The sequence below is a fragment of the Diceros bicornis genome, chromosome 37, assembly GCF_020826845.1.
Source record: "Diceros bicornis minor isolate mBicDic1 chromosome 37, mDicBic1.mat.cur, whole genome shotgun sequence".
In the NCBI taxonomy this organism is placed as follows: Eukaryota; Metazoa; Chordata; class Mammalia; order Perissodactyla; family Rhinocerotidae; genus Diceros; species Diceros bicornis.
The window spans coordinates 9,775,069-9,797,625 of record NC_080776.1 but is presented as its reverse complement, the minus strand read 5'-3'; the positions used below and the strand labels follow the sequence as shown (position 1 = coordinate 9,797,625).

The following is a 22,557-nucleotide window of genomic DNA, read 5'->3' as shown; positions in this document are numbered from 1 at the left end:
GTACCTGAATCACCCTCCCCGTAGCCCCACCCACCTTCTACATCTGTACCCCCACCCCCCACCCTGTCCTCCCTAAATATATACAAATGTACAGGGGGTTCTACCCCCGCCGGGTGGGCCCCTTCCTCCACCTCTGTCTCTGCTTTCCTCCCCTCCCTCCACGGGGGCCCATGGCCTGGTCTCCAGCCCTCCCTGGGCACCAGCCTGGGGTGGGGGTGTGGACGAGAAGGGCCCTTGTGCAAAGCAGTGGGCGCCAGGGTCAGGGAGAGCAGGAACCGAGTCCGCGCCATCCCAGTGAGCACCGCCCTCTCCCCCTCAGCTGTGGGCTGCCCCAGATCTTCTGTCCCAGGATCAAGAGGAGACTATGTTGGGGATCCAGGGAGGGGTCCCAGACTTCCGGGTCCTTTCAGACACAGCACCATCCTAGCAAGCGAAGTCTTCAAAGAGGCCTCCTGGGGGGCCATGCGGGTGGTGGTGGTTGGGGAGCAGGCTGCTGGCTCCCCCACCCTCAGCGCGGCCCCGGCTCGGGCAGGGACTCTGCAAGGTGAAGAGGGATGGGACAGAGAGAGTTCCAGCGGTGCCTTCAAGCCTCACGCAGCCAGCCTGTCCTTGTTCCCAGGGGCAGAGGCTCCAGGGGAGCCCAGGAACCCCTCCACAGGCTAGTTCAGAAATTCTGGGGGGCATTCAGTCCCAGGAGGAGGCGCTGGCTGCATACTCTGCAGAGCTCGTCCTCACCTGCTCCTTCAGCTCCTGCAGCCCCAACGTGGAGATGCCCCCAGTGGAGGTCCGCAGGGGGGTCTTGGGACGACGCCACACCCGTTTCAGTCGGTCCCAGGACACCTTGGGGGTCAAGGTAGGGGGATAGCAGTGGGCTCAGAAAACTTGATAGAGGAGAAGGGCTGGCCTCACCAGGCCCACCTTCTAGGACTTGCTGCCCCAGCAAACCCCGACTAGGACTGCCCGATCCTCCTCACCCATCCGTCTCCTGACTCACAACCCTCAGGCCTTCCAGCCAGTCAGGGGACCCCAGCAAAGAACCCCGAGCTTGACTTCCTGCCAGAGCAGCTCCAGCAGGAAGGCCACACTGCCTCGTGCTTCTCCCACAGCCCCTCCCCCCCCACTCCCCATGTGGGGGCCCAGGCCCCCTTCCCTTGCCTCATAGATGTAGTCGAGGATCTCCAGCAGCGTGAGGATGCTGGCCCCCATGAACAGGCCCATCTGTCCCCCGAGGTCTCCTGGGGAGCAGGAGAGCAGGGTCAGAGGGAGCAGGCTGGGCTGACCACCCCTGTGGACTCGGGGCCAGGGCTGGGGCTCACCCAGCAGGGCTGACAGGCCATAGGCTGCTCGCTGCTCCATTGCCTCCGAGGTCAGGGCTTCAAAAAAGACATCTAGGACCAGGAAGTTCTCCCTGCAGAGACAGGAAGCAGGGTGTCCACGTGGGGCCACCTTCCCGAGGAGGTAGCTGGCAGGGACATCCCAGGCCCAGCAGATCTTGGTCTGAGACCCCCTGCGCCAGGAAGCTGGTGACTACCCTCAGGCTCCAAAGGCTGTGAGGGGAGGCAGTCCCAGATGCATACCAGCCTCAGACCCAGAGGGTTAGCAAAGGGCCCAAGGAGAGCAAAATAAAACTAGGCCTGCAGGATTCCCTCCTGCCTTCTTCTCTAAGCAGCAAACAGTGTTCACTTTGCCTCATCCCTATACCTCTCTAGAACCTTCAATGGCTCCCTATTGCCCAACGGTCTACTCCAAAATTCCTCTTCAGACTTTTAAGACTGCCCATGATCTGTTGCACTGTGTCTTTTTATTCACACTGCTTTCTTATCTGCTTCTCTCCGCAAAGTCTCCCTACAGCTCAAGCTGATCTCTGCATCATCCCACATTCTCCAACTGGGATGCCTTCCCTGTCTCCTCCTCTCCTGGACCCAAACCCCAGGTCCTCAGAGGTCCAGCTCACGCCTCCCCTGCTTTCCCTACCCAACCCACATGAATCTCTCCTGGGGCCTGAGAATCTGTATCACACCATCAAACATGGGCTCATCCATAAATTGTGGCATGGATTTTGTGTTGTAATCATCTCTGTCCCCACAGGCCCAGCACTGGGCCTGGCACCCAGAGGATGCTCAGCATTTGTAGATTGGCCGCAGGGTACCAGACCCAAGGCTCAGTGCGGCGCCCCCTGCAGGCCACCTGTTCCTCTCCCATCCCTCCCAGTTCCTCTCCGTCAGCACAGCATTCAATCAACGTGCGTTCATGGCTCCCAGGTTGCTGGGGGCGAAAAACACACAAACAGAGGTTCTAAAACAACGGGTAAGTGCAATGACAGAGATATGTACAGGGTGCCGTGGGAGCTCAGACAAAAGGCACTTGGACCAAGAAGGGCTCCCCAGAGGTGGAGACACAGGATGTGACTTAGAGGAGGGGTAGGGGTTAGTTAGAAGAAAAGGATGCTGAAAGGCATTTCTGGCAGAAGACTATTATTAACAGAGATGCAGCCCACTCCCAGTCTCCAACACGCACCACGCCCCTTGCAGGCCTCTACCACGCACACGCGCACGCACACGTACCGTATGTAGGTCTCGTTGCGGTTGTACTTCCTTGCTAGGTACCGGGCTGAGCCCCTGTTGGGGATCCTGACCATGGAGATTTCTTTCCCGTAGCGGGTCAGGTTGCAGGGGGTAGGGCAGAAACACGGGCCCTCGGAGCCCCCACCCAGGGAGTCTGCAACACAGAGGCACCAACTGCAGAGGGGGCGGGGCGGCCCAGAGGCCCACTATCTGCAGGGAGAAGGTATCGGGGCTGTCCTGAGGCAGGCAGGTCCACATCCGGGGCCTTTACTGGCCAGCCCTGGCACTGCCTAGAGGAACTGCCTGGGGGTCCTTTCCTGGACCAGCTTCGACTACCAAAGAAAGCAGATGAAGACAGAACCCCCCAGCACCCTCCCACAGGCTTATCCCTCTGACTCCCAGCCCTCTGGGGCAGGGAGGTCCTCGTGGCTTGGAATGAGGGCGCAGCCCATCCAGCAGAGCTAATCAACCACATGAGGCCTCAGACAGACAAGGGGGCTTGCAAAAGATGCTGGGACAGATGGATGGACGGACGGACGGACGGATGGATGGATGGATGGATGGATGGAGAGATGGAGAGATGGATGGATGGAGAGATGGATGGATGGAGAGATGGATGGATGGATGAGATGGATGGAGGTAGATGGATGGATAGAGCAACAGACAGAAGAATAAATGGACAGACAGGATTTGTATGCTCAGTATGCTGGGTTTTCTCTGTTCACCCCTTCAGATCCACTCTCCACTCTCCTCCACCTTGCTTTGTGCCTAGGAGGCTGATTTCTGGCAAAGGCATCACCTAGACTCCCTTGTCTTCTGGCTTTGGCTGGATTCAGCTAATGGGAGGCCTGGCAGGGTCAGAGGGCAAGGAGGAGAGGGATGCCAGGGCATTTATTCCCCCCGCTTCCTCACTGCAGGCCGTGGGTTGGCAGGGGCCGCATCCCTCCTCTTTTGCCTGCAGCTCCCGCCCATGGGCCCCTCTGACAGCCCCAGATCTCTCCCTGGGCTCCAGAGGCGCTCCCTTCCCTTCCCCCTTCAGGCCTGGGGGCTAAAGGCTTCCTGCTGTAGCTAGTTCTGTGGAGTCTCACCATCCCTTGTGGTTCCCCTGTCCCTGCTGGCACATGTGCTGCTTCACGAAAACCCCTTCAATTTCCTCTCTGGCTGACGCAGTTGGTGTGGGGCAGAGAAGGTCTCGATGTGGTTCCACTGCTCAGCGTCTCAACCCCATCCCTTCTCCCCCAACCCAGCCCTTCATCTGGATTACTGCAGTGCTCTCCTGACCAGTCACCCTGCCTCTAGTCTCACTCCTTGCCTGTCCATTCTCCACGTCTAATCAGAGTCACCTTCCTAAAACCAAGTGGCGTCCTCGCCTTGCCTTTGGCCGTTGTTGGCTTCCCAGAGCCTCCTCCAGTCTTTCCACCCCCTCCCCTGTTCTCTGCCCTCCAGCCACACTGATCGTCCGGTGCCCCGGACACACATGCTCTCTCTGGCCACAAGGTCTCTAGCACAGCTGTTCCCACCACCTAGAACATGTCCCCCTTTCCACCTGCTGACTCTTTCGCACCTTCAAGTCTCAGCTAATATGTCACTTCCTCTAGAAGTCCTCCCCGCCTTCCCAGGTGAGGCTGCCTGCCCCTCCCTGAGGCCTTGTAGGATCGCTGAGGTTCCCCTACCCAAGGACTAACACATTGCATCGTAATGCCTGTCCACAGCCTGCCGGGCAGCAAGCTCCACGAGAGAAGGGTTCTTGTTCCCTCTCTCACCTCCAGCATGAGCACAGGCTGTAAACATCCATAGAATGAATGAATGAATGAATGAACGAAGGAAGCGCAGATCAGGCGAGACTTTGGACAGATGAGGTTTGCCTTACCCATCCTGATAGCCAGCAATGCATCTTTTCTCAGACCAAGAGAGAAGTGATTTCACTTTCCCAGAGAGGCAAGCTCGTTTGCTGAACCACGACGAGAAGCCCAGACCTTCTGTCTCAGTCCTGGGTTCTCCGCATCCCCCACCCTGCTGCCTCCACTTACCCAAGTGTCCACACCCGCAAAGGTCCTCAGACCCCCAGAGGTACGGGATAAGGCTCAACCTCCAGGAAAAAACCCCCAGGGAGAGACAGGGAGGAGGGGAGCCAAGGCAGTGAGGAGAAGGTGGAAAGAGAGATGGAGGGGAGGATGACGGAGAAGAGGGAAGGGAAAAGGCAGCACGGACCCAGTGTGTGGTCAGCACACTCAATGTAGATATTTGGCGGGCAGATGGTCTCATTGCCTGAAAGAAGAGAAGAATATTCCTGGAGTCTATGGTTCCATCCCCTCTCCCCCACCACATTCCCAAAGGTGGGCGCACATGTGCATTCACACACATGCACACATGCATTTATACACGCTCATGCATATAAGCATGAAAATGTACACAGGCATATATACTTGCAAACACACACATGCTTGCATGCAGGCACATATGCATACACATGTGTATGCACGTGTTCAGGCACATGCACACAACCCCCACAAGTACACAAACACATGTATGCATAGACATTAGCATGCACACAAACATGCATGTGTGCGTTCCCATACACACATGTGAAAATGCATAAAATCCCAAACATACACGCATGCACACTCACATGGGTACAGACACACACGCATGCGTGTTGTACACATGCCCCTGCCTGTGCAAGAGTAGTGCTCCGCCCCTGGAGGTAGCGCCTGGCAGGGCGGCACGGAGGGGTGTGGGGGGGCGCGCACCTGGCATGTGCACCATCCGGCAGTGGCAGCGCTGAAGCACAGCCTCTTTCTCACAGCGCAGCCGGCAGGCAGACACGCTGTAGGCCGAGTAGCCCTGCAGCTCCGGCTCCCCGAGCCCGCTCTCCACCCGGCAGTTGCCCCAGGGCTGGGGCAGGTAGGTCAGCTGCAGAGGCAGGCACGATCTGGTCATGCCCAGGAGGCCCACTTGGCCCTCTAGCGCCCACAGCCCCAGCAAAGCCCAAGGGTGGCCTGGCGGGCTGTGAGCTGCTGAAGGACAGGTCTGGTCAGCAGCCCCTCTGAGCCCAAAGGCTTGGCCTCATGCTCAACCCAGCGCCCAGGTGGAGCTGCTCACTCGCTGTTCCTGGCAGGACACAAAGGTCTGGAAGCCTGGGGACACGCCGAAGCCCAGCTGGTGGATGTAGGGTGGCTCCTCCTGGCTGTGGATCTGCACCCGGATGCCGGCCTCAAATGACGTCTCGTCTGCACAGCGGAGATGGGGACCTTTGGAAACCCACCCCAGGCACAGGGCCCAGGCCGGAGTCCCCAGGTTGGCCCTGTCCCTTCCCCGCCTGCATACTTGTCTCTCTCCAGATGGGCAGGTACTCTTCCTGCTGGATGTCCAGCATGATCTCCAGGCCACTGCCCATGCCCCCCCGCCCGGCTGGGAAGTGAGCTCTGCGGATCCGCGTTGAAAGTATAACACTTCCCATAGCGAGTATAGACCTGGGGGGTGAGAGAGAGGAGAGGGAGAGATGAAACAAGGGGCTGAGACAACTCCTCAGGCTTGAGGCTCCCTGTCCTCCCAAAGGTCACCAGACCTGCCTGGACACTCCTGTCCCCTATCCCAGCAATCAGTCAGCCGCCCAGCCTCCCCCTTGAACTCCATCTTTTCTACGGACACCCTCCCCTAGATGATTAAGAGGCATCTCCAGCTCGATGTAGCAGAACTCTTGACATCTTCCCAAATCCTGCCCCCTCCATTCTCCTCCTCTGAGTAGAGGGCCCCACTATCTACCGAGTTTCTCAAGTCAGACCCCCTGAAATCTCCCTCTCCCTCAGCCCCAGACCCAATCCAGCAGCTGTCCTGGGCAATCCTTCTTCAAATAATCCACCCACCTTCCTTCCACCTCGTGTCCCACCTTTCACCATCATTCCTGCCTGGCCGCGGCAGTGGGCTCCTAACTGCTCTCCCTTTGTCCATCCTTGCCTCTCCTCCGGCCATTCACACAGAAGCCTGAGTCCCCCCTCTAAAGCCCGTAGATCCAAATAAGTCACTTGCCAGCTTCAAGCCCGATGACGGCTTCCCATTTTTCCGAGAATAGAGCCAAACTCTTAGCCTGAAAGTCTCCACATGATGTGACCCTTGCCTACCTCTCCTGCCACTCCCCCCCGGGGTCTCTGTGATGGATTCAAATTTATGAAGTGCCGTTCTTCCTCAGGGCCTTGTTTATGATGTTCCCTCTCCTGGAATGCACCCTTCCCCCATCTGGCGTGGCTAGCTGTCCATCTTTTAAGCCTCAGCTTGTGTCCAGCGCACACATCGGCGTCACCCTCCGCCCATCAACGTGTTTTTTGGTTTGCTCGAGGTACTTATCAAGACCTGAGATGATCTTGTTTATCTGTTTGTCTCCTTGTTCAATGTCCATCTTCCCCCCACTAGATTTTATGCTGCACAGGAGCAGTGAGGCTGTCTGGTGTCCCCAGCCCCTGGCCCACTGCCGGGCCCAAGGGACGCTCTCATAAGCGGTTACTGCAGCTCTGAACGAAGCCCACCTCCCTTTTCCTCTGCGGAGAGTTCTCCGGCATGGACACCAGGTGGCGCTGGCGCCCCAGAGATGGAAGCCGAGGTTCTGGCTGGGATGTCGCTGCGATCCGGGGTGGCGCAGCGGCTGGAGGGGGGGAGGAGGCTGAGGGAGAGGGGGGATGCAAGTTCCCCCTGCCAGGCTCACCCCACAGAGACCAGCTCCCGGGTCAAACCCATCACAGGCAGCCCCTTCCCTGGGGGCAAGTGGTCGGCGCCCTCAATCTCGCTCGCTCGCTCCCCCTCCCCTCTCCTTGGGAACATGTCCACACTGGTAACAGCCGGGAGAAAAGGCAAGCGGCAGTGTGAGAGGGAGAAGAGATCCTAAATGCCTAGCAGAGGGAGGGTGTGGAAGGGACAGGGGCTGGAGTGAGGCAGTGGAGCCAGAAGTTCTAAGAAGAACGGGGGCGGGGGGCGGGGGCGGGGAGGGGCTTGCTGTAGGGCCAGGTGAAGTCTCCCATCCCCACCAGGCGAATCGCCCTGCTGATCCTCCCCTCTCATACAGCTCTTCCATCACCCAGACACCCTGCCTCAGAAAAAAAACAAAAACAGGTGCATAACAAGCACAGCGCAGTTTACAAAACATCTACCAATGCCCCATTTCATCCACCCAGCAATTCTGCTATCAGGTAGGTTTAATTAGCCGGATCATTGCAGACCACAAAACCGCGGCTCAGAGAGCTGATGTGACTTGCCCAAGGTCACGCAGCTAGTCAGTCGGAGAGATGGAACTCATCAAGATGCAAGACTCAAGCTGTTCCTACAACCTGTTGCTGCCAGCTGACCCCCCCCCCCAGCTCATTCCAGCAGAATTGAGACAGGGGTGTGACTCAATACTGTCCCCTTGTCTCCTATCCCCCTTCCCCTCCACTGCTCTACACCTTCCTCGTCCTTTGTTCTCCGTGGCTGCTGCCTCTCAGTTCCTCTGCTGTCCCTCCCCTCCTCCTTCTGCACCCTCATCAGCTGGGTTCCAGGCCTTGACCCCATCTATATCACCCCTGCCCCAACTCCCCGCTGCGTGTCTATCTGTGGGACAGGAGTGCACGTCGCTGACAGTTCCAGAGCATTTGCTCTGCCCCAGGCACTGAGCTAAAGGCTTCATGTGCTCTTTCCAACCAAATCCTCACAACCGCCCTACATCCTACAGATGGGGAAACTGAGGCTCAGACAGGCGGGCTGATTTGCTTCTCAAACCGTAATGTGTGCACAAACCACCTGGGGATCTTGTAAAAATGTAAAAATGACTCTGATTTAGTAAACGTTTGCTGGGGGCAGGACTGAGATTCTGCGTTTCTAACTACCCGCTGGTCCGTGGACCAGAGTTTGAGTAGAAAGGCCCTAGACGAAGGGGCAAGAGTCCAGCAAGACAGCCCCACTCAGGACCTGCGCTCTTACAACCTGTCACTGGATGAGGGGAACGCTGGAGGGGGCTGGGTGCAAGGTTCCTGGGTCCCCGTGGTGTGGGAAAGGCAGATGGGCGGAATATATACATGTTTGCAACAAATCTCAAAGCAACCACTCTCTTCCTATTTCAGGCCAAGAAGATGCTAGAATCAGCTCTTGCTGATGCAGCCAGTTTTGAGCGTACGCTCCAGTTGAGAGGCTAAGCGAGACGTGGGCTTCATGGGGGACCTGGGTAGTGAGCTGCTCGCTCGTGCCCCCCAGCGTGTGGCACCATCTCTCCGCAGCTCAACCTCACCCATGGAACTGTGGACTCCCTGAGGCTGGGAGCCCATTTTACTATCTTGGCATCCCCAGAGTCCAGCACGATTTGCAGAAGGAGCCGTGAGGAGGAGGGAAGGATGCTAAGTGAATAGGATCAACCATCCCCGCTTTGTACCAAGTCCTGGGCTAGGTGGTGTTGATCTATTTTCACCTTTAAGCCTCCAAGAAGAAGCACATAAGATAAGTATTGTTGCCCCTGGGTTAATGATGAGGAGGCTCAGAGAGGGAAAGCAACTTGGCTAAGGACACACAGCAAGTAAATAACAGCAGAGATTCAAACAGAATTGAGCCTGATGCCAAAGCAGAGTTAGTGCTTATAAAATACCTGGTGGGTGTTCAATAGGCTCTGATAGGCTCCTGACCCTGGGTGGGGTCAGCCTCCCTACCTGATACCTCCAACATATACACACAGATGCACACTGCATGGCACTGAGCCCAGCCCCGTGCAGGGCAGAGCCAACTGGGAAGCCTTTGGCTCCAGTGGCTTTGGAGGGGAGTGGTTCCCCGGCACCCTGCCCTTGAGGTGGTTGTGCAGAGTGGGAGTGACACAGGGAGATGGGTGGAGGTACTCTGGGTCCGATGGATATGCTCTGCAGGGGATGGACAGGCGAGACTGGCAGGGCCGGGCCACCTGCACAGCCGGGTCAGCCCCCACTGCTGGGCAGCTCAGAGCGTTGCCCTGGAGATGGTCCCCAGGCCAGGCAGGCAGTGGCGGGTGGAGCCACCAGCTCCTAAGTGGCAGAACTCTGGTGGCGGCACAGCCCACAGTCTCTTCCATGGAGACGGCACGGCCGCTCAGCCACAAGGTCCCACTGGCTGTCCACTGCTCTCTCCCCACGGACTGGCCCGGGAGGAGGGTGTGTGTATGGAAGTTGAGAGTCCAGGCCCCAGCCACGGAAAGGGGCAGGTCCTGGGCCAGGATGTGCCCTGATGGGCCAAGGGTCTATCTCCTGATCACCCACCACCGGCCCTCAGCCTCTGGGCCCTGTCCCCATCTCTGACCCCACCTCCTCCTTCTGTCTGGCCTTCCCTCTTCCCTGCCCTGCCCTGCTCTCTGCCTTAGCTCCCAGGTCCACCCTCCTGGCCCTAAGCTGAGCGCATGGCCTCCCTGAGGCCTTCTGGACCTAGGCTGAATGCAGACCCTTGGACCCCTCCACCACCCTCCTTCTGGCCAGGCCTCTGCCTGTCCCTCTCGGACCATCTCCCCTTCAGTATTGGACTCGCCCTGGGTCTGTCTGTCTCCCTAGCCTCTGTCCCCATCTCAGTCTGCTCTCAAGTCTCTCTCTATCCTCCTGGCCTGTCTGTCCTCAGCATCTGATCCCTTGCCCTCCATCGGCCGGTCCATCCCGCTGGCCTCTGTCTTTCTCTCCCCCTGGCCTTGCTGCCCCCTGGCCTCTCTGTTCCTTTGCCCTCTGCCATCTGTATCCTGTTTGCTTTCCTCTCTGTCTATCCCTTAGTCTAGGTGTCCAGTCTCTCTTGCCTTCCTCCTAGATTTTTCCTGGGTTTGAGGCCTCCTGTCAAGCCAGGAACCCCTCCCCAGGTGCCCTCCCCTCCTTCTCCCTGCCCCCTCCTCCAGGTCTGCCCCTGACAGTGGGAGAGATCAGTCCAGAGCTCGCTCCTGTCAGTCCCTTGAGTTCCATCTGTCCACAGCTCCCATTTCCCGGAAAGCTCTCCTGGGCTGGCTTGCTTTATTCTCCCTCACCTCTCCCCATGCCCCCCCCATCCTCCCTGCAGTCATGGAGCCCACGGGGTTAACAGGCAATTAGCAGGGCCAGGGCTCAGAGCTGCGGGGAGAGGGCCCCGGCCTCCAGGAGATAAGAAGCAGCCAGGAGCAGCCAAGGCTGGGCTAATCCCAGAGCTAATCTGCAGCCCGGGCTTTATCTCCACAGCCTTCTGGACACCCTGCCTCTGCCAAGGCCCTGGCACCCCCCACCTCACTTTGCCATGGCAGCTTCATCCCCCCAAGTTCCATCAGCCCTCCCCTGCTGCAGTCCAGCCCCAGGCCTCTCATTTAGCCCCTGGAACGAACTTCCCTTAACCCTGCAGCACCCTGGGGTCCAGAGTGGGCCAGTGGAAGGGGGTGCGTCTTCAGCCGCCCTGGACTGTGACAAGCACCCCGGGGTCGGACAGCTCCCAGGCCCCAGCTTTACTCAGGGGTGGCCCAGGTGTCCAGGTTCACAGCTTCGTCCTCTACCCTCACCAGAGGCAGAGGAAGGAAGACAGCACCAACTCAGAACGCCTGGGGTGTCTACGCTGGTCAGAACTCAGCGGTCACTCAGTCCAAACTTTCCTTGTACAGAGGCCAAAACAGAAGCCTCGAGATGGCAGGCACATATCCAAGGCACACAGAACCAGAACCCAGTCCCCCACCAGCCCCAGCATCCTCCACTGACCTCGGTCACCCCCTTGTGGTCAGTAGACCCTGGTCCCCTCTCCAGCTCTACCGCCAACAGCCTGCGTAACATTGGTTAGTAACATGATTTATTGACTTCTCTGGATCTCAGTTGCCTCATCTGTCAAGTGGGGATAGAAATTCCTGCCTGACTAATTGCACAGGATGGTCGTAAGTCTCAAAGGAGAGGAAGTATGTGAAAGGCATTTGCAAAGTGAAATCATCCACGTAAGGCATCACTATCAGCCCTAAGAGTTGCAGAGACCAGTAAGAACCCAGCTGGGGCAGAGCGCGACCAGCGGATGTGGCGCTGGAAAGGGATCCACCTAAGCTTCGTGACACGGGGAAAGGGCACATATTCTCGAGCCCGACAGAACAGAGCTCCAATCCTGGCCCTGCCACCAACCTTGGGTGTGTGATTTAACGTCTCTGAGCCTCGGATTGCTTATCTGTGAAAGGGGAGTGGTAATTCCTCCTTCTAACGTTAGTGGTGAGGATTAGAGATAAATTCGTTGTGATGCCTGATAGGTGCTCAAGAAAGGGGTGGGGGGGGTGGGGGCATCTGGGGAATGGAGCTTCCTGCCAAGATGGTGCAGCCGTTTGATCTTGGACCCTCACTGGGCCCATTCTCACAGGGCACCTTGCTAAAGGCTTTCTCAGCAATTTGAGAGAGATCGTGCCTCTTACAGGATGGAGCTCTGCAGAGCGAAATCCCCCGCTCTGAGATAAGGCTCTCCTACTGGAGAAGAGGCAGCACCCAGGGTACAGGCCGGCAGCCCAACCTGGTTCACGTCTGGGCCATGCCCTTACTGTCTGTGGGATTCGGATTCAGTCATGTAACCTCTCTGATCCTCCATTTTTCATCTGTAAAATGGGAATAATAATAGGCACCCTTCAGAGGTGTTACCAGGAAAAAAGGAATGTACATCAATAATAGCCATAGCCAACATTTCTTTAGTGCTTACTCTGTGCCAAGCAAGATTCTAAGCACTTTATACAAATTAACTCCTTAATCTTCACAAAAACCCTATCCTCGAGGTCTCTTATCATCTCCATTTTACAGACAGGATAATGGAGGCCCAGAGAGGGTAAGGGAACTGCCAGGGTCACATAACGTGGCAGAGCAGGGGCCAGGCAGTCTCAGCCAGTCTCAGAGCCACTGTGAGATACACATCTGGCACACACAGACAAAAAGTAGGTACTCAAGAAATGAGGGGTGTTCAAACCACACTCATTCGTCCAACACTATTCCGTGAGCCTGCACAATGTGCTTGGTGCTGGGGATGATTCAGAGAACAGAACAGACTCCAGAGGGAGTTTGCTGTCTGGCGCAGAGCCATTCATTCATTCATTTAAAATATGTTTATCGAGTGTCTATACTATGAGCGGTGTGTACAGCAGCGGGGAACAAAACCCCCAAAACCCACAATCACAGCTATAGGCAGATTATTACTAGTTGTGATTGCGCTATGATGGGGGGACCGGAGCAAGTCCTCTGACAGCAGAACAGGGGTTCCATTTGGGTTGGAAAGCAAAGCTTCCGAGAACAAGCCCAATCATGCACCCAGGAAGGGCATTAGATAGTGCCCCAGTCAAGACAGAGGGGGAATACCCACCCCCACGCAGGCCTGGCCCCTCTCCTCTACCACAGGGTCAACACAGCCCCCCCGTCCCCACCCCCACAGCCGCCCAAGCGCTTTTCAGGGCGACTTCCTTCCAAGGTAGAAGTGCTTGTGGGTCTAGGAGGAAATGGGCGCAGTGTCTGTTCAAATGTAAATGTGTGAGCCGCGGCGGGAGAGAAGTAGGAGACGGTCAGGGCCGTGCGAGTCCAGGCTGAGGCCGAGCCGGGAGCCGGGAGCCGGGGAGAGATGGGGGCCGCAGACGAATGCGGTTATTCCAGGCGCGCGCCGCGTGTCCACCGCAGAGGAGAGCGCAGGGCCGCCAGGACGCAGGTAAACAGACAAACCTGTTCCCAGGTAGCGACTGCTTAGGCCTTAAACCCTAGAAAGTCAATTTTCCCGGCGGGAATATTTTTAATTTGTATCGAAGCCCTTCCCTGACTTTCCCGCCGCCGTCGATGCAAAGTTATTCGTTAAGAGTTTTGCTTACAACGTGGAGCACACAGCCACCGCCGGGCGGGAGTTCAGGAGCCAAGACTGAGAAGGTGGCGGGGCTGGCGGGGGTCGTACTGGGTGGGTGGGTGCGCACCCGCTCCCGGCCCCATCGCCCCCCACCCCGCACACGCACCCTGCCATCCAGGCCGGGCCACCCGCACCCACAGGGCCGCACCCAGCGCCTGGCGCTCCTCGCAGCCCCCCTCCTGCCTCCCGCGGGGCAGGCATCCATCACGGCGCCCGAGCGCCCTCCCTCCCGTCTCCTCCGGGCTCCTCCGCTCTCCTCCCTGGGTTTGCCTCATTTGCATTCCCCCGGCTCCCGGCTCCTCGGCAAAGTGACCTCCGCACACAGCAGCGCCAGAGGCTTCCACCGCGGAGGGAGACACCGCCTCCCGCCGCGGCCGGGGAGGGGCGAGGGGGCGCGAGCCTGGCCGGCGGAGCAGGGGGGCCCCGGGGAGACGGCTGCAGAGCCGGGGCGGCTGGCGCGCCTCGGAGCAGCGGGAAAAGCCCGGGGCCGAGGGGCGCAGAAGGGCTCGGATGGGATTTGAACCCGCGACCTCGGATCCTCAGCGGGGCGGGAGTAGGACGTGGAGGTCAGCACAGGCCGGCGAAGCTGCGCCCCAGAAACGCAACCCCTGCTTGGAACTGGGGCTTCCAACACCCCATTCCTACCCCTGCATCCCCACTGGAGAGCGGCCAGCCCTACCGGGCAGTCGCCCAGGGGTGCCCAGCCCCCCGTGCCCGCTCCCCCGGCCCGCCGAGCCGCCCCTCCCCCCTCTTGGTATTTACACCTTTCACACATTTGTAAGCTATTATCCTGTCCACGCTTAGTCACTGCTGAGCCAAGCGCCACGGATTTAGCGCCTTTAATCTTTCCTCCTAAATCAATCCTCCATTTCCCCTTAATCATCCCGTGGCTCCTCTCTGAACTCTCGCTGCTGCCTCGGCTGCTGCAGCCTCTGCCTTGCTCTCTGGAACTGCACCCCTCCAACCCCAAACGGGTGTCCCAAGGGCATGGTGAACATTTGGGGGGTGGGTTGGATTTCCTGGCCTGGGAGCCAGGGGAAGAAGCCCAGACACCCTCCCCGTTCTGGAAAGCACGCAGCACTCTGAACTCGCCTGTCTCCACCCTTGGGGTCTCTGTCCTCCTGCCTTCCCACCCCCATTCATCCAAGACCCTAAACCTCCACCATGATTTGCCGCCCCCCCTAACAGGCAACCCCAAGCTCAGGCCTCCTGTCCACGGTTCTGGCTGTCCCCACCCCCTCTGCCCAGTGGCTCTAAGGAGGTGGCATTGCTGGGAGAGCCTGGAGGGCAGGGAAGCACTGATAACCACCAGCCTGAGGCTGCCCTCTCATCCCCTCCTCCAGGGTGGCTGCCCACCTCTCCTTGACTGCCCTCAGTGTCCACCCCTCATTCACTCCCTCCCCTTCCCCCAGTGGGACCCAGTGGGGGGCCTCAACCTCAGCAGCCCTGAGGCTCAGCCCTCCTAGTGCTCCTGCCCCCCTGCCACCCATTCCTGATCCTTTCTGCCCCCCAGCCTGGGCCTGGCAGAGGCAGCCCTGCTGCCAGCTACGAGAGGGAGCAGATCCTCCTGGGAAGCAGAAGGGCAGGGGTGGGGGGCCAGGAAGGAGCACGGGTAGGGGAGAAAGAGGGAGGACGGGAGGGGGACGTGGGGGCCATTTCTTCAAATGCTAATCAGCATCTTCCGGCAGTGCCAGAGAAGCTGAGCTGATGATGAGCCCAGCTCTGGGTTGATTCCTGATTAATGAAGAGGCCACAGGGCTGCTGAGTGGGGCCGGGTGGGGCACGTCCCTCACTGCCCTCCCTACTGCCCTTGTAGGCCGGCCCTGGGTAACAATAATAGCCCCTGCCCTTGGCTCCTGGGCCACACCCCTCAAATCCTCCTCTACCAACTCCCCTGGCCAAGGGGAAGCAGCCAGACTGACAGCACCCCCTCCAGGAGGGCCTGAGAGGCAGCAGCCAGTGGCGGAAAGAGCAAGTACACTGGGTTCTGCACTCTGAGTTGCAGGTAACACTCAGAGTATTTTTTTTAAACCAGAAAATTTTTATTAAAATATTCAAGACTTGGGGCTTCTCTGGACAAAGTGGAAGACCCACCAAACTGGGCATCCCTGACCACAGGGCAACAGTGAGCTGGGGCTGAGGAGCAACGGCTCTCTTCAAGGATAAGTGATCTTCAGTTCTCCTCAGACCCCACTCTTCTCTAGTGTGCACCCTCCCCAACCTGACCTCCCTGGCTCCTGAAGGCAGGACCAACCCTGAACTAGATGTTGCACTAGATGTTCTCAAGGTTCACATCTCAGGAGAAGATGGAACTAGAAGGGACAGGAGGTAAGAGTCAGAGGTAGGCTTATGTGGTAGATAAGAGGCCTGGACCAACCTCAGTGTAAACTCCCTCCCTTCCTGAGTCAAGGGGGCAAGGGGCAGCCCTCAGGCCCTCGGAGCCAGTGGCAAAGGTAGGGAGTTGGGATGTGCGTGGAGGAGCCCCTCCCACGACCAAGGAGGGGGTGCAGATACTATCGGTACTGGCCTGACCACCCCAGGGAGGGGAACAGACTTAGGAGGAAGCTTGGATGGAAGGCAGGAGATTGCTCAGGAACCTCGAATTGGGAGCCGGGGAGCCAGAGAGTGACAGAGGGCTGGCATCCTGTTCCCCATGCCTCAGATCTGTCCTGGATGGCAGCTGGGGTGGGGCTGGGAGAGGAGGGGGGAGGGCAGGGGGAAGACTGCCCAGCTGGAAGAGGCCTTGTCTAATTGTGCCTGATTAGTAGAAAGGAAGAGAACAGGGCGAGTGATTAATAGTCACGGCAGTCACCAGCGTGTGGGGAAGGAGGGCTGGGAGGGGGAGAGAAGCTGAGAGCCGAGAGGGATGGAGACAGTGAAGCAGCCACAGGTCCCTGTCCCTTGCCCCTCCAGGGGCTACCTGGACCCTTGAGGACCCCACAGGAGCGGGTGGCTCCTACTTCTGTCTCCTCAAGGATTCTCCACCTCCTTCATGCCTCAATTTTCCAGACAATGGAATGGAAAAGACCAAGGTCATTTCCTGCAGCTGGGAAGGAAGGTCTATCTACTGATGTGGTGTTTCCAGACACCTCTATGTCCCCAGACACAGGCCCTATGTCAGTTCAACCTGGGACCTCAGCCCAGAGAGTAGATAACCAGACTTCAAAACACAGCCAGCAGCCATCGCCTTGCAGCCCGTAATCCCGATTGTAATTCCTAGCCCTGCCCAACCTGGTGGTCGGAGCCTCCTTCCTAGGACCACCTAGAGCTGCACTGTCCAATACGGCAGCCCCTAGGCACAGGAGGCTATTGGAATTGAAAATTCATCTTCTCTGTCACACTAAGCCCATTTCAGATGCTCGATAGCCAGTGTGGCTAGTGACTACCGTGCTGGACAGCGCAGACAGAGAACATTTCCATGCTCACAGAATGTTCTATGGGATAGCACTGATCTTGAGTGTGTGCGCACACTCCTGCACATATGCACGCGTGCGGGGATACCTGGGAGGGTTGGATAGCATGGGAATGCTGTATTAAGGTAGGGGAGGGTGTATTAAGGTCCTGAAGGTCAAAAGAGGGGAAGGCTAGGTGATGGAGAGCAGTGAAGATGCCAGCGCATGGATCGGAAAACAGCAGGCGTTGCTGGGAACAGTGAGGTTAAACAGAGTCAGGATTTGGGGTGGTGGCATTTATAACAGCTGACCCTTCCAGAGCGCACACTCTGTGCGTGCCAGGCAGTGTGCTAAGCTCTTTACAGCCATCTCTTTAATCCTCACAACCACCCGAATTTTTGAGGTTCTAATGTTCTATTTAACAAATTCAGAAACTGACGCTCACGGAAGCTTTTTGACTCCTCCAAGGCCACACAGCGTAAAGGGTAGAGGTGAGGTTTGAATCCAGATGGTCTGGCTCCAGAACCCACACACTTGACGGCTCTATCATCCAGTCCCCAGCTGAGAGGAGATGCTGAATTTTCTCGCCACCCTTGCATTTTATAGCTAACGAAAGGAAGCCTAGGGAGAAAGAGTGATTTCTGCCTTCTAGTAAGTGGACAGGCTGAGAGCAAGCCGCAGTGGGGAAAGTATAGATGGGGCTTGGTGCACTGGGTTGGGGGAAGTGGATGGTGATAGGAATGGGGGGGGGACATATAAGTGGGGGCCAAAGCAGGAGGCGGAGCTGGGAGTGGGTTGGTGTGAGACTGACTGAGGAAGGGGAAGGGAAAGAGAAGAGCTGGGGTGAGCAAGGTGGAGGGGAGTCTGCGTGGAGAGGCGAGAGGATCCCCACCACCCTGGAGCCCTCTCCTCTCTGTCTCCCCTCTTCCCTCCCATCCTCTCCACACCTTGCCCAGCCTGGCCCATCCCTGAGCCTTCCCAGCCTTTTTAGCCCCGAGTGGCCTCTCTCTCTGAACCAGGCTCTGACTCTCCGTGCACCTCCTTTGGCGATTAATCCTGGCACCTCATAACATTGCACGCACGGCTGGTTAACTCTTGCATGGTTGGTTAAGCTTTTGAGTGTCCCTGTGCCCGCTGCACCATGAGACTGTAGGCTGCTTGAGGACAGGGACTGGGGACAGGGCTTCCCTTCTTTGTTCTCGCCCACAGCACCTGGCAGGGAGCCTAGCACACAGTAGGCACTCAACTCCATGCGGGAGGGGATATTAGGGAGCGTGGGGGTGAGAGCAATTGCAGTGGTAACAGAAGCAAGAGCAGCAGCTTAGGGGACTGGGGGAGGGCACATTACCCGCAGTAAAAATAGGCTGGAAAATGTGACATTTATTAACTTGGATTCCGGAGGAAAGGTCACAGCAGAGTGGGGAGTGGGAAGGAAGAAACAGGGAAAGCAACAGAAAACACACAACAACCCCTTACTCAAAGCCTGTCACTGTCACTGGCCAGCTCACCACCCCGGCCCTGGCAGGTACCCCACCAGCTGGTCCCTGTAGCCGTCTCCCCACCATGGATCCCAAATCCCCATCATGGGCTCCATGCTCTCACCACAGTCTGTTATGGACCTCACGTCCTCATCAGAGACCCCGTGTCTTTGTCTCCAAACCCCTTCTCCAATCTTCCCCCACAATGCACCCGCATCTTCCCCATTGCCACGGATCATGGGCTCCCATCCCAACCCATAATCCCAGCCCCTGGTGCATTTGCAGCAGACTCAGCCCTAGAATGCCAGGTCCAAGGGAAAGTCACACTCAGCAGATGGGGGATGGTGTGTGGGCAGAAGGGTATGGGGTCTAAGCTGGGTGGGGGTCATGGGGGCAGGATCCGAAGGGGAATCCCTGTCCCCTGATGCTTGCTCTGTCCCTGTGCCCATCACCGTCCTGCCGCAGCCGCAGAGCTGAGACCCATAAACTTCAACCACCCTTCTCTCTCCAGCCCCAGGTTCCAAAAGGGCCTGTGGGAGATCCACCCTCACCCCTGCCCGGCCACCCCCAGGATCGAGAGGGACTTGCCAGCCTTGATCAGGGGACTCCCTGCTCCCCTATCCTCTCGACACCTCCTCCTTCCCTGGAGGCCAGGCAGGAAACCCTTGCCTCCCTCTCCTTACTTCCTCGCCCCCTCCATCGCTTCCTCCCCTTCCCCCACTGAGGTTTCATTCCTCTTCCTCTTTCCTTTCCACCCCAACGGGGGCCTGGGACACACACTCCTGCTCAGGGACACAGAGCCTCCATTGACTTCTGCCCCAACAGCAGCTGCTAAGACTGGACTCTGCCCCCCCCAACTAGGAGGGGTGAGGATGTGGCACAGAGTAGCCCCGCGGATCCGAGAGGCCACATTCACGCTCTACACCCCACCTCCTCCTCGGGGACTCTCTCGGCCCTGGCTTTGGGACTGGTGGCTTTTCCTAGAAGAGGGGGTGTGTAGCCAGATGACCAGTGACCCCCAACTCCTCTCCCAGCACAATCCTCTGCCTCCTGTCCCTTCCTCCATTTCTGCCCAAGTCCCCCCACCCAATGGCAAGAGGACCCGGAGGCTGCAGGCGTGGTGGGGGCTAGGAACCCAGTGGGAGCATGGTTGCTGGTGATACTGAGGCAGGGAGAGAATGAGAACCTGTGTAGGGGGCGGCTGGGCCCTGAGGAGCAAAGCCCCGCGTCTCTGGGGCTGGCCGCTGGAGACTGAGTTGCGGTGGGCACCATGTTGATGCCATGTATTTGCATAGGCATTGGGCAGTGGTAACAAGGATGAAAACACACACGTACACAATGCTGGGAGTAAACTGGGGGACGGGGGACAGGCATCTCAAGCACCGGGAATAATAGATACCCCTTGGCTGTGGAGCACTGTCAGATAGACAGACAGCACGCAAGACACACCCCCACCACTCACACCTGACTGTGGGAGGTGTGCATGGGAGGGCAGCCCAAGCCGGCACTCCACTCCCCGTGAGAGTACGTGTGTTTGTGGTCACATATACGTGAGAGATGGCGCCAGCAGTCCCAGCGTGGGGAGCAGGGGTTGAGCTAGATGGGGGGCTCACAAGAGGGGATGGCACCCACAGTGTGACCCTGTCCTCGGCAGCTAAGTAAGAGCTGGGATGTGGGCATGGAGATGAGTAGCTCTCTGGGGGTGTGGGTGTGCAGGCGTGCACGTGAGTGTAGTGACAGGGACACTGAGTGTGTATGAGAGAGGGAGTGTGCAGGAAACTGTGTCCCCGAGCAGTAGGGGCGTGTGTGTGTGTGTGTGTGTGTGTGTGTGTGTGTGCTGGGCAGCAGTGAGGGTGAGCCATGCACTTGAATGAATGAGTGATTCCCAGTGTAAGAGCCAGAGCCACGCAAGGGAGCAGCCAGCAGCAGGAAAGGGAGGGCGGGCCGGGGAGCGGGAGAAGCCAGAGGGGCAGCATGAAAGAGGGATGTGTGAGGGAGTCTGTGAAAGGGGGTGTGTGTGAGAGACACACAGAGACAGGAGACACTGGCACCCAGTGTACACGAAGACCGTCTCTATCCAGGCTGCCGGTCAGGCCAGCTCCTCAAGAGGCAGCCCCGAGTCCCTCCTGTGCTGGAGCCCCCCAACACCCTCTCCCCATCACCCTCATTTGGTGGGGAAAAGAATCCAGTAGCCAGAGAAGAAAAAGGGAGCAAGAGAAAAGTGGGAGTCCGTTGGTCTGGCCCTGGCATGGGGCATCCCTTCCCTGCAAGCTGACCAGCTCCAGAGCCCCCGCCCCGCTCCAGGACCCCCGGCCCCAGACCTGGGCACTGCAGCAGCAGCAGCAGCAGCAGAGCCAAGCAGCGGAGCAGCAGCAGCGCTGGGTAAGCCCCTAGGAGCGTCCCCTGCTCCACGGCTGGGAAGCCAGAGGGAAACACTGGGCTCGGGGCAGACACGAGGCCAGCCTCTGGTGGCGGAAGGAAGGGAAGCCCTATTGAGGATGCCCTGGCGCACCCCACCCCCTGCCAGCCTCTGGCCACCCCAGGCCGGGCAGGCCGGCTGGCAGGACTCACCACGGAGAAGTTGCTGGCGGAGCAGTGGTGCCCACTGAAGTTGCAGCTCTTGAGCATGTCGGCAAGCTGGTGGCCAGTGCGGTTGAGGATGTCTACCATGTCCGGCTCCGGGTAGCGCAGGCCGGCGGCACGGTGCCCGTCCCGGTCTTTGGGGGGCAGCCCTGTCAGATTGGCCAGGTGGAAGATGTCGGCATCGCTGAGTGCCGAATGCCGAAAACGGTTGATGTTGCAGAGGGTGACAGCCGGGAAGCCCGCCACCGGGGCTGGGGCAGCGGGGTCCATTGCCACCAGGTGCGGCCGGGTCAGGTAGCCCCGGGCCAGGCTGGCCGCCTGGTACAGGAAGGCAGCCAGCGAGGTGAGTAGGGCCAGTGCCCACAGCGTTCTGCGCAGTCCGTGGGGGCCTGGGCCACAGGCCCGGCCCAGCCCGTGCAGAGTGCTGGTGCTGGCAAAGGTGGCCAGGTCCCGGGGGGCTGCTTCCCCCCGTGCAGCCCCCAGGAGGCTCTGCTCATCCCCTGCCTCCTTCTCCTTGGGTTTCGCATCCTCCTCTGCAAATTTGATTTTGCACACAATCTCGATCGGCATCTGTCCCTGGCTGCCGGGACTGGCCGGAGCCTCCCTGCCCCTGTCCCCCCCTGGCCAGAAGCCCCTGGTGCCCTCCGGAGTGGTGGTGGTGGCAGCAGCTGCTCTTCTAAACTCAGGGCAAGCGGGAGGAGGCCAGGGACAGGGTGGGGGCCCGAGGTGGGGGAGTCACTCCCACTCCCAGCGGCTCCGCAGCCCTGGTGCTGCCTCTGCCGCTGCTGCCTCTGCTGCGCTTGTCTCTCTCCTCGATCGTCTCCTTGTGGCTTCCCTTATCAGCACCAGCACAGCTGTCAGCCCCTGCGTGTGTCCCTGCGAGCGAGCGAGTGAGCGAGGGAGCGAGCGCTGCTCCGCCACGCCGCGCAGCCCCAGCCGCTCCTCTCAGCATGTGCTCTGGAGCCCACCCCGTGCTTAATAATTCAGGACATGTCAACAGCGTTTCAGCGGCGGCACGGCGACAGGAGCCAGGCCAGGGGAGGGGGCAGCCCCCAGCTCGGGACAGGGATCCCCAGTCCCCGCCTGAGACCTCGTTGGGCTGCCCCCCAAACTCTGGCTACACCCTAGCCACTCATGGGGTCCCCAAATGGCCCCACTCCCAGGCCACCCAGGAAAGAGCGCTGCACCCATAGTCCTCAGCTCATTCTGCCACTTTTCTGGACCACGCCCCAGGAAGGGGCAGCCAACTCCATCTCCCACCTCCTGGGCTCCCTGACTCCTGACTCCAGTACCCAGCCACCACCTACCCCACTCACAGCAGCTTCCAGAAACTCCTTGGGAGAGCCACTTGTTTGAATGAGGGAGGGAAGGGCAGAGGAGGGCAGGCAAGACAGACAAGGGGACGGCAGTGACTCCACCAAGATTCTCGGCTTCCCTGGAGCTTTGCTCCTGACATCAACACCCACCATACCGCTGCCCCCTCTGGGACACTGGCCACCCCCTCCCCCAGTTTGCCCCGACCCCCAAACTCGGTCGCTCATGTGTCTGAGACACAGCACACCCTGGCTGACTGGCACATCTGTGGCCACTTTGCTTCCCCCAATCTCTTGCCACAGCCAGGCTGGGGGTGGGGGGAGGTGTTGGGTGAGCAGGCCAGGGAGCAGAGAGGAGGTAATGATGTGGGGGACAGGGTGTGGAATGGAGGGAGAGGAAGAGCCCAAGTGGGGACAT

The 22,557-nt window shown here is 58.8% G+C and overlaps 1 protein-coding gene across 1 annotated transcript; it reads right to left on the bottom strand.

The window, feature by feature from the left end:
• Positions 1-314: 314 nt before the first annotated feature.
• On the bottom strand, positions 315-21,443 carry ASIC4 (acid sensing ion channel subunit family member 4). The gene is given in 11 exon segments (XM_058533076.1): positions 315-537; positions 736-840; positions 1,156-1,235; positions 1,317-1,408; positions 2,565-2,718; positions 4,776-4,832; positions 5,315-5,477; positions 5,667-5,794; positions 5,892-5,967; positions 5,969-6,037; positions 20,815-21,443. Coding segments are annotated over 11 exon segments (1,620 nt in total). The 5' UTR covers positions 21,397-21,443; the 3' UTR covers positions 315-423.
• Positions 21,444-22,557: the final 1,114 nt, after the last annotated feature.